The sequence below is a fragment of the Brachionichthys hirsutus genome, chromosome 15, assembly GCF_040956055.1.
Source record: "Brachionichthys hirsutus isolate HB-005 chromosome 15, CSIRO-AGI_Bhir_v1, whole genome shotgun sequence".
NCBI lineage: Eukaryota > Metazoa > Chordata > Actinopteri > Lophiiformes > Brachionichthyidae > Brachionichthys > Brachionichthys hirsutus.
In genome coordinates, this window is record NC_090911.1 from 6,822,169 (window position 1) to 6,834,592 (window position 12,424).

General features: G+C 39.6%; 1 protein-coding gene across 1 annotated transcript; it reads right to left on the bottom strand.

The window, feature by feature from the left end:
- Positions 1-285: 285 nt before the first annotated feature.
- On the bottom strand, positions 286-11,963 carry pth1r (parathyroid hormone 1 receptor). Its single transcript, XM_068748877.1, has 13 exons — positions 11,937-11,963; positions 11,741-11,843; positions 6,145-6,255; positions 5,820-5,941; positions 5,496-5,590; positions 4,713-4,899; positions 2,938-3,091; positions 2,499-2,559; positions 1,771-1,837; positions 1,530-1,624; positions 980-1,121; positions 754-795; positions 286-669 (listed from the first exon to the last, which is right to left on the bottom strand). The coding sequence occupies exons 1-13, from the start codon at positions 11,961-11,963 to the stop codon at positions 307-309; spliced, it is 1,569 nt and encodes a 522-aa protein (XP_068604978.1). The 3' UTR covers positions 286-306.
- Between the last annotated feature and the right edge of the window lie 461 nt (positions 11,964-12,424).

Here is a 12,424-nt window from a genome sequence, read left to right on the forward strand (position 1 = left end):
ATGGCAGTGGAAAAGAAATAACAAGGTGAAGTCTGTTTGTATCCTTATGCACATTCACTGCAGCAGGTGGTTGGTGAAAGAGATTAAAGTAATTCGGATGCCCCCCCCCCCCCCAGGAAAAGGTGGCCGAGCTCACATATGAGATATGCTGCTTCCGCTCTGAGCCTCATGAGTCAGCGATGCTCTGTGGCAATTCACAGGAGAATAAGCACTGGCAGTGTGGATGCCATTCCCTTCAGACCATCCTGAAACGTTCATGTTTTTCCCCTCCCCAATGTTCATCCCTATAAGCACAGTCCCTGGGAGTCACATGACAGTCTCCCGCTCCTCCTCCACCACAGGTGAGGGTTTTTCCTCTCCGCAGGGCCGCATGTGAGCCGATTGCTCCTCATCGGGGATATGACGCTCTTGTCCCGACGAAGGCATGGAGTTCTCGGAGACGGAACCATTTTTCACGTACCCAGGGAGGCTCCGGTGTCCATTCACGGGCACCGGTCCAAGCCTGGTGTTGAGATTGATAGACAGGGGTCCTCTGGCAGGGACATTGGTGACACTGGTGTGTGACACCATAGGTCCGTAGCTGTAAGTGTTACTGCCACTCCGAGCTTTCCTTTTGAAATCCAGGGCCAGTGTCCTCCTGCTCCATGACTTCTTGATCTCTGCTTGCACCTTAAGTACAGAAGAAGTTATTTAGCTACATGAGAACTTACAATCTCATGCAAGCGTGAAATGCAAAACTTTGTGAGTTCTTACCTCTCCATTGCAAAAACAGTAAATAATCGCCACTAAGAAACCCTGAAAAAGAGTAAAGAAAAAGAATGAACGACCACAATTAAATATCTCAACAATAATCGGATAGTAAATGAGCTCACTGATCCGGCTTAGTACTTTTCTGGCTGTGTTTTGAGTAATAAATGCAAAGGTAACCATGACAAATCTGTTCCATTTGAAAGAGTGGATTAATATTGATCAGCTTTACCTGGAAGGAGTTGAACAGCATCTCATAGTGCATTTGGATGAGCCAGGGAATTCCAGACACCTCTGTGTATGGCATAGCATTGAATATGATGTAGTGGACACCAAAAAGAGGCATCAGCACCAACGTGGACTTTAACAGTTTCCTGTAACATATCAAAACCGTAAAATTGAAAAAAATATATATAATGCATTAGTTTGCTAAACCTTCAGCAGACTAAATAGAAAAAAACATTGACAGAAACAACCAAAATGAGACATTTATATAAATAAAATTCGAAATTCTGCTTCCAGCTCATTAAATATCAGGACAGGATAGTTTTCCTCTCTTTGAATATATTCAAATTGAGTCTCTAAGAATTTGACTTGGAGGAAACAAGCACCCATTTATAATCTCCACTTTAGAGTTGGGCCAATGATGCAAACGCAAACAGCAAATCAACACATGGTTTTATCAAGATGGCCGTGAAGCAGATTACAAATATGTCACATGAATCAAGAGGAATAGTCGGAATAGTCGGTGTCGTTAGTTTGACCGCTGTGGAACTCAGTACCTGTACTGCTGTCTCGTGTCACACCTTCCAGCATTTGTTTCCCGCAGCTTAGTTGCCAAGACTCTGATTATGTTGAGAAATAGTATAAAATTAACCTAAAAAAAGAAGCACAATGATAATATTAAACATAATTGCCCACATAAGGTGTATTATTTAAGGGCTGCAGTGCCTCGGGCACACTGACACACTTTCCTTTGCAGCCCAGCAGGGAAAACGCTACGAGCAGTTGGCAGACACTCACCACTACAGCTGCCAAAATGGGCACTTGATATATCCATTTCAAATTGCCGGCACTTAAGTCCCAACACCTGCAGAAGAAGCACATCAACAAAACCGGTGGGCATGAAATAAACAGCGTATAGGCCCACTTGTGCATGTGCAGATCCGTGATCCCTGGGTGCAACTGTCGCGTCTCTTCCTGATCTCCAATTAGAAATGAATTAAATTTGTCCAAAAAATAATCTTATGCCGTTTCCTGCTTTTAATACTCATCAATGGGTTCACTTGTCTGAGGCTTCACATAAAGTCCCCTTCATGTTCATAGGCTTTTACACTTCTGAATTTCTCAATGTGCATCAACATATCTTTAACTTTTTAACTGGTATTGAACAGTATTAGCCAACACTGTCACATTTCAACGAATGTGTCCATAGTAAACAATGACTGAAGTCATATTGATTCTATTTTTTCTTTTTTTTCTTCAATAGCATTTGGTGACAAGATTCATTGATTTGGGTGCCAAAACTGACTTCAGTAAAGACCATGATTTTGTACCGATAACGAGTGATGAGCCATGCATTTGGTTTCCTGCTTCCTGTTAAAGCACGTCAAATAAACATCCAGATTCAAAATGCACTCAATTGTTGACTCCAACTGCCTCTGCTTTCTTTGTTTTTCTTTCATTGTAATTTCCTTTATCTGAGATGACCAAGGAATGAAGAATATTATTAGTTATTTGTGCACACTTACTCTGTGTCTGCAAAAATGGCTCTCACTGTTGCCCAAACGGTCACAAACATGGCAGGTACTCCTGCATAACATAAATAATAATATAATGAATAATAGAACCATCATGATTACAAAATACTGATGATCCATTACATGATTCTATTAGAAGTCTCATATTTACAGTTGGGTCGAGCCTGGGTAACACAGCATCCACATTGTATGCGCTGTGCTTACATAACTTAGACGCACAGTGTGTACAATGCAGGGACTGTAAAGCCCATATTCATGCCGTGTTTTTGCAAATAAATTATTAAACTTCAGCAATGGATTTTTGCCCCACCCCCAGAATGTCTTCCAAACATCAAAACATATATTTGAAACTTAAATATGCTTGTTTATTAATGCTACTGAATATATTGTAATTGTGTGAAAGGGAGCAGGCTTTAAATGCATAACTCACCCCATCCAATCAGAGTAAATCCCCACAGGTACTTCCTGTCTGAGAAGAAAGTCATAAAGATGAGGCTGTGGAGGTAAAGGCCCTCGACAAGAATCCAGTAGTAATTCGTTGCCAAAAAGTACATAAACAAGGTCACTACCACCTTGCAGCCAATCTGCAAACAAACAAACAAACAAGGACAACACAATACATGATTTAATCTACTTGGCATTTTATACATGTGTCATCCTCCTCTAATATAATGCTTTTAAAAACACGGCTAAAGTGGCGATTGCACTTTGATTTCAGTTACATGTGGTATTTGAACCAATAACAGTCGTGCTTTGGAGCCAAGCAAAACACAAACCCTGTTGATGTACTCATGATGCCATAGGCTCTGCTGCAATCCTAATTCCTTGCAGCGTATTCCGTCATTTATGGCAAACCGATCTTTGGCTGACATGGAAGTCAGCCCCAAAAAAGACAACGTAGCGCACTTGAAAGCTGCTCTGACGTGTTCTGTTTGTCACAGTTCAAGTTGACACCATTGAGTCATAGCATGATATTTATTTACAGTAATATTTCTTTGGCTCTGATGTGATGGATGGATGGATGATGCATATTCTGCCAAGCTAGTTGACTGGGTTCAGTGATTCTAACCCACGGGATAGCAATGTCAGTATGTTGCTGTTTCGGTCCAATGCCTTTTAAGGGTGAAATATCTCAAGTCTGTTTTAAGGACAGACATTCATGATCCGACCAGGAGGTCAATTTACTCACAACCACCAGGTTCAATATGAGTAACATAAAACTCCTCCCAAGATACAATATTTAAATTTCCATTTACATTATTAGAATGATTTTTCTTTGGACAATGGTTAGGAATGATCCACTTGCTATGATGTCCTGTTATGTGGACATATCCATAAACCCCAGGAGGCCACATTGATTTTTTAAGCCATTGATTTTATTCAGGTTGTGTTGCCATGCTGTCAGAACTCAATTCTCGCTCTACTGATTAACAGCCTTGAGATTTTCACCTTTGTCTTTTTTTCATTTTATTTTCCAACAAGCAAGTATTGCAACAGCAGGGGCCTTTTCTTTGGGTGTTTTTAAAATTAGAATTCTGTGCAATCATTGTGTGAAATAAAAAGTCAGAAGAAGACCATGTGTAAAACTAAAACACCAACACATAAAACATGGATGTGTAGAAATCTGTCTGGTGTCACGATAAAACTGTCTGTTTAATAAATTACACTTTTTGTTTTTAATTAAAACCTGAATGAAGACTACTGCGTTTTTTATAAACCTGACTGAAACGAAAAGCCAAATACTGGCCAAGAAACATGTTGGCATGACGACAAAATGCACAATTTGCTTAAGCACCGTAAAAGCAGGTGAGAGAACACTTCCTCCTCAGAGGCGTAAACGTTTAACTCTTTACGCTACAAATCCAATTATTGCGTGCTGTGCAATCAAGCAAGGTTGATTCCTCAAATCGTTCGAAAAAAAACCATTGGCAGGTTGGCAAAATGTTAAACATGGACCGATTGACATGTCTTGCTCATTGTTAATTTAAATTACACATTGTTATATCCTAGCATATAAATACATAACTTTTACATCCACCAAGGAGGTTATGTTTTTGACAGTGTTTGTTTGTCTGTCAGCAGGATTACGAAAACACTGCTGGACGGACCTTGGTCTAACTTAGATCCCATTAAACTTTGAGAGTGATCCTCTACATCCTCAAAGACGGAGTGCTTAATGTGTACAGTCTATAGATGTTTACTTACAAACTGTGTTTTATTGGCTGGTGGAGCTTCAGTGATGGACTTGAGATCTTCCACTGTTACTCTTTCCATGTTCTCCAAGGCCGATCCAGAGTAGAGCACCACATCCTTCACAAAAATGCTTATAGCTCTTAGCATGTAGGACACGAACAGATGCATGTGGATGTAGTTTCTGGTGCAATGCAATCGCCTGTGCAGGGAGACAAGAGCGGCAACGTTAAATGGTAGTTAAATGGTTAAACGGTAGAACTGTTGAATAATGTGTGTTTTTGTGACCGCAATCCGGCACACCCTGTCAGAAGCTTTTCCACACAACATATGAGTGCTGCTCATCCTAATTATAACAATATATATATATATAACGTGGTATATATACCTAAATACATAAAACTGAACGTTATAGAACAGAGCATGCTTAGAGGCAGACGCTCCCTCAAAGGAAGCCGTGTCATGATAAAAGTCAAAGGTGATGCTCGACAGAGTTTGCATGCTGCGTGCCAATGCTATCAATTCATCTATAAATCTATGGATAATTGAATGATTTAATAATAAAGGATCTTTTTACAATTTAGTCATCATGCGGCTAACCGCCAAACGTGTCACACGCTAATTCTGACAGATAAAATGAAATGGGGAATTAATTGCTGTCGTTATTAAACATTTAGGCTCCCTCTTTAGGTCCCGTCTGAAAATGCCATAACCTTCATTTCTGACCCTGTATCTAAATGCCTCACTTGGGAACATCTGTGATTGATAAGAAAAATTCTATGGATGGCATCAACACACCGGAAATATCCCAGGATGAGCACAGCCACAATCAGTGATCCCAGAGAAATGGAGTAACCCACTGTGTAGATGAGATACAGTCGGTGAAAGACTTCCTGTTGAAAGAGGATACAAAGAGGAAGACGTTAAATTATGTCACACAATTAAAGGTTTTTTGCAAAACAGAACAGGAATTCCAGGGAAAAGTGTACAATTGTGGCTTTAGTATGAAGAAAGACAATTTACTCTGGCAAATGCATTCTGATATTAATAAAACTATTGTGCAGAAAGTTACTGTAAATGTTTCAAAAAATATGTAAATGTAGATATAAAAAAAGTGCTGACCTTTTCATGGCTATGGTTGTAATGGTAGAGGAATTTTGCACATTCGTTATAGTTGGCCCACGTCCTGTTGGTCGTGACCTGCTCCCACGTTCCATTCTTGTCACATCGACGGTATGCTAGTCCTGAACGCCACATAAAAAAAGGCATTCAAATTAATATCATCCTCAGTCATCATCAGCGCGTTTCCTAATTAATCCTATATATTTGTGCAATATGCAAAAGAGAAAACAGATGGAGCGCAAGTTACAAATCTACTGTGCTCCTTCAAACACTGAAATGTTGCTTCATGGTTTGAAATGCTTACTTTATCCAGGGTCAGTCTTACCTTTATGGTTGAAGTCATATATATACTCTGGACAAGAAGTGGATACGAGCTTTCCCGGAGGCCCTTCGGGCCAACAAACAATCCCGTCCCATTCTGGAGAGCAGAAACCATCTGGAGCAACAAAAAGCAGAGCTGACTTTCAGAAATAAAGCCACGGAGCGCTGTTCCAGCATTTACATGGCCATAGGCATTTACACAGCGGTATGTTTTCAAGGATTCAGCCGTCCTTTTAAAAAAGTAGGCCAGATACATAAACTCTACCAAGGATGCAAATTAGCCCCACAGAGCAACCTTGTAATTTGCAGCAAGTATGACTAACTCAAACCTCCTTTTGTTTTTATATAAGGAAAACATGGTTCACCCAATGAAGGAACTCCCCATCTATTGTAATGAAATTAAGACTCGCAGTCATGGAATTTCGAGCATGCTGAAAACAAGTTGTCCGTCGAATCCAATGTGTTTGTTAGCTGCAGCAGAGTTCCAAAGTCATAATATGGTACCATTTTTATTTTGTATGGAATTGATTTCAGCATTAGCTCTGCTTTTCAATATTTCCTGCAACACTGCAGCGCTGTAAAAACTGTTATGGCACAGGAAACAGAAGATATTTCAACACCTAAGGTGGTATTATTGGCTGTCCCACTGTCTCACTGTTTTCTGGTTTCCTTAGCGTAGTAAAAATCAACCGCACAGGGCAAAATGTTTTTTTTTATTCATTCCTTTGTGTAAAATGAGGACATGGATACAAAGCTGCCTGTCTGACTGGATCATGCACACATAAAGCAAGGTTTAGGAAACCAATTTAAAAGCAGATGGTGATGTTACGATAACTGTATACATGTAAAGATTTTGACATGCATCAAGTTCAACTCAAATACAAATGCTGTTTGTTAAAATCACCTTCAGAAATCATGTTCACATTTGTTTTGGTTTCAGTTTTATGAAATATAGCACATAATACAACTGCAGCCTTTTATCAATCATCAAAACTGAAAATGTGTTCGTTAGCTAACAACTGATCAACTATCAGATTCACCCTTCAACTTCATTTTCTTTTAACTTTGATTACACGTGCACTTAGTTTAAGCAAAGAACTGTAGATTCAATACAAATTTTGAAACATATATCAGCATAGAGCAAAGGGCACGAAGTCCCATTTCCCTCCGACTCCTGGCATCAGCCTCCCTTACAGCTTGGCATTTATGTTGTATTATTGAAAACATCTGTCCCACTTTGACCACTAATAAGTAGCTATGGATAAAACTAAAGCGATCCTCTCTTTGCTGTCGATCCATTATTTTCCCATTCCTGTAATCAAACTGAGAAAGAAACATCTGAATGATGACGGCATGCTTGTTATTTGCCCGTCACTCAGGGCACAAAATTAAAGAGCAGACTATAGTGGAGCTAATCCCTACTGATCTATGGTGAGAGAAGAACAGAGTTTAGTTCTGAAAGTCACACTGACCACACATCCTGGGAATAAAAGCAAAAAGGCTGTTCAATTTTCCCATAGATTTTATTGATATAGGACCACCTACTAACCAGCTCTAACACAAAACACATACACACATGCGTACACACACACACAAATATACATATAATTTACTCTGCATTTCTTAACCACAATTTAAATATAAACCAGAGCATGAGGGGACGTTGGGATTTGTGATGTCATTGAGGTTTTTAATAAGCCCCCCCCCCCACCCCTCCTTTTTTTGTTCTGACATGCAGATGTCAAAACACATTGCATTTCTCACGATACACACAACCTTTTATAATTATTCCTGATGTTATTCTACATCCAGACCACAAGCTTGAGGGCTGAGCTATTTTCACACTGCAAGGTCTGGGGCACTGAACCCACATCCCTCCACTATACTCTCCAGGCAAACCTCAGTGTTTCCCTAAATGAAAACCTTGTCCTGGTAACGAAATGGAAACTCTTGTGTATTTAAAGCACAAATGAGACCCAGAAACAAATAGATAAAAGGCTGAAATATAAAAAAACAAGTTTTTTTTTGTCTCTCATAGTGGCTCAAATCACTTCCTGCAACAATTGCATCAGTTCATTACTCAGAACAAAGCCCACATTTCACACCAGTGTGTTAAAATAACCATCACTCCACATCTCCTTTGAGTTGAGAAAACCATGAATTTCCAGCGCCAGAAAAAGACTCTGGGGTGGTCAAGGCAGGGCCCAGGCAAGACAAACACAGACGTAAAGCAAAAATCCAGAAAATGCAGACGAGCTGCTATTTTATGAGTTTACCTCAACCCACAGACTCAATGTCACATCACAATACACACACACAAAAATAACACAACATGTAAAAAATAATAATAGATTAATTCTGTCCAAATCCTAAAACATATTCCAAGGAAAACATGCTCATAGATAATCAGAAATTGCAAGCGAATCATGTACCATTATTTATAAAATACAAAACAAAAACGTGTCAAATCAAATGTGCTAAATGAGCACATGCGTACTCACTGAAACATCATGTAAAACCGCATCGGGGCCAGCAGCCACCACATGCAGCATCAGGTGCGTGGCGGTATCATTAGCTATACAGTCAGCTCTCACAGACTCATCCACTGTCAAAACATGGATTCCAGCATTTCACAGAGGCGTAGTGGGACAAGGGGGGGCTTGTTATTGTCCAGTTTAAGTATCGACTGAAGTGCAACGAGAGGCATGGCCAGCAAAGATATGCACATATAGATGCACAGCTGTACTTCATGTTCATGTTAACAATCAATCCTACAGTCTATTTTTAACTAATTGTTCCCTCTGTAAATGGGTTTTCAATTTTAAAATTAAGATATTATTTTCTTTTCAAAAAAGCCTCCATTATAAGTAAATGGGAAAATCCAGATTTATTTTGTATCCAGACGGGCATCCGGATCACCCTCAATATTTTCAGATATTTTTTTTCATTAAGATCCATCCAGCAGTTTTTCTGACAGCCTTGTCAGTAACTACAAAATGTCCACATTGATCAAGCTCACTCTTATCTGAGAAAGTTTCGATGTTTAACTGGCCGTCCTACATCAGCATTAATGTGTTCTGAGAAAAAAGCACGACCCTTGACATGTTACACAACAGTTTTCAACGGTAGCAATTCTGTTATGTTTTCTAAAATATATTCCGAGAGTTGTGCACTTTATTAAAAAACATGAAAAGTTGGAAAATCTGACAGAGGGCACCAAAACCAGCGGCCACTGTTTTGTTCTTAGACTTAAGGTAAACATTTTTAATTATGTGTTTCATTTGAAAGAGGGTTATGTTTGCAGGGTCGAGGAATTCAATGTGACCACAGTGCACTGGGGGTTTAAGAGAAAATAATCCAATTGTTTTGGCTGGCAAATTTAAAATTCTCCTCCAGACATTCAACGGGAAAATGAAACCACAATAGGATACATTAGATGCTGGGGTCAGCTCGAAAATAGGGCAGTTGAAACATCCATAAATACACAAATCTGCCCAGGGATCTGCTTCACGCTCAATTCTAACAATTACATTACCTAAATTACATTACCTAAAAAAAATGGTCTCACATTGCGACTCATTCATGGCTGCCTATAGGTACCAGATTAGTTACAGGCAACATGAGGTATGGCAGAAAAGGACTGTCTACTGCAATGTCTTGCTTTAGATCAAGACCAATAAAGTCACTTTTTTTCCCTATAACCTATAAAATATGTCAGGTTTACATATATATGTCATACTTTGTCAGGATGAATGGCAATGCTACATAACTAATCTGGGCACATTTAAAATCAAAACCATGTTTTGCTTTAGTGACCTCACTGTACCTCAAGTGAATTTAATTTATGTATAATGTACCCTTACAAGCATACGATCCGAGTCTGTGTCCAAAGTTGTTATTCTAAACTTTTAAGCATATGTCTATTTCTGTCTGGGCCAACGCAAGTGCTGCATACTGCCAAGTACAATCAGCAGATGATTAGCCAGATCAATCACTGTCAGCAATCAATGCAAAAATTATTAAAACCAATAACTAACAGAAACTGACACCAGATACTTTAGGAGTTAGGCAGTGTATTCATAAAAGTAACTTAAATACACAAATAAGCACACTGAAACTCCATATTCTCATAATTTACTGCATCCTGTATGCTAATACTGGAAACAAATTCGACATACTGCATACTGATAAAACTATTTTGCTCCAACATTAGCCTCTGATACACTTTGGCTTCAGTTAGCCAGCACATGCTAACTGAAAACTTGAATAATCAAGTTTGAAGTTAATCTATTGTAGGGTTTTACCAAACCCTCTTCCGGTTCTTTGTTCCCCTTCGTGGGCACGTATTCAATGAGGAGAAGTTGGGTTAAGATTAAGACATTTATATAATTAACAGACCAGTACAAGCTGGTTCAGACATCAGCGCTGGATTCCAACACAGCTCTCGTGCCCGCGCTTCATTGGAATGAAGATGCTTCCTGCTTCGTCCCCAAGTCAGCCCGTCCCCTCAAGGCCGGCATTTGCCCCAGCCAATCAAAGCCCATGTTTATCTGCGTTGTGTGTGACGTCACCAAATGAGACGTTCATGAAAATCGGTCAAACCTATACCAAATTAAATGTTGTGCATTCCTAGTGGTGTCGGCGTGTAATCACGTTGTGGAATCCCATTTAATACGGAAATTCCCTACACTATTCACACTTTTGCCATGTGTTGTTCGTAGTTGCCACTCAAGGAGATGGCTGTGTATGTTCACAGTCATCCAGGTCGAGGTAAATCTAGACAAGAAAAAACAAAGAATCAACGGGACTTGTTCCAGTTTGATTGAAGAGGTCAATACTGCATTGTATGTTGCTGATAGATGGCATCTTAATCCTCCTCCTCTGTTCTCGGATGGTTTCTCCAGTTTGACAAAAATGGCTTCTTTAACTCCTCTCTCAAACCATCCGTCTTCCCTGGCAAAAACCTGGACATTACTGTCCTCAGAGGAGTGTCCTGCTGAGTCCTGTCCTGAGGAGGACTCAGTCTCTCCTTGTGGAGCGGTTGTTTGGTCTCCCCAATGTGCAAGTTGCTGCATTCTTTACTGCACTGGACGGCGAACACTACATTGCTCTATTTCTGTCTGGGTCTTTCGGGTGGACCAGCGTCTGTCTCAGGGTGTCGCCAGGTTTGGAGTGTATGGGAATATTGTGTTTACCGAAAATTCTCTTGAATTTTTCAGAAAACACCAGAAAGGGATGACAACGGGTTTCCATTTGTTATTTAGAACTGGAGAAGCCTCTTGGATGAGAGGTGAAACGTCTTCAACCAAACTTAAACAAGTTGATTCTTCGTTTTTGCTCTTTGTGGTTTTCGTGATTTCACTCAAGGAGAACAGAAAGCCTCATCCAATCAGTGCCGACAATGTCACCATGCGGAAATGCTGGGGAGTGTCTTTATTTTCCTATGATACACAACTCAAGATAAAGCAATGCACACAATGCATATGCTTTCAGTTCCATAAAAGAGTGCTTCATGTTATGCATGTAAGGAATAAAGAAAAATCTGCAGTTTGAAGCACCGCGAGCCCTAACAGCATTGCTAACAGCGGTTGTCTGCTTACCAACAATGTTGTGCTTTGACTTGATGTTCCCCTCACACTTCCGCTTGGCTCTAAACAGAAGGCCAATCTGTTCCTCTTTTGTGAGCACATCATCTGCGCAAACCTGCAAAGGTAGAATAATGAGAAAATATAGTGAAATATCAATACTATATTTTTAGAAGTCATATAAAGGTACTGTATCTTATGTATGCTATACATCTGGAGCTCCATCTGTAAGCGCCATTTGTAAAATACAATAGTGTGAGGCTGGTCACTTTTGATTTTTGCTCCTGCACAGCCGCAGAAGCATTGATTGACCGAACGAGGCACACCCGATTTTTTGTTTGGTATTCAACTTTTTGAGACACCTGCCTGTCTACAATTTTTCTTTTTGTTTATTGCATACTCAGCATTTTTACATTACAATATTTTGATCTTAACTCTTGATGTCCTTATTTTTCTTTCAAAAATAAGGACATTTCCAAGTGACCCCAAACTTTTGAACGGTAGTGTATATAAATTATGTGGTATATAATATACCACAACCCCCTCCAAAATATTTCTTCCTCAGTCTGGAACTAGATATTGGGTGATTTTAAGGATAATTAAATGCAGCTGTTTCATCCTTAATGACGCCCCACCCTTTTGACCATAAAGTTAATCTTGAAATAACTATATTTGCTATCGGCAGGCACACAGCTGCTT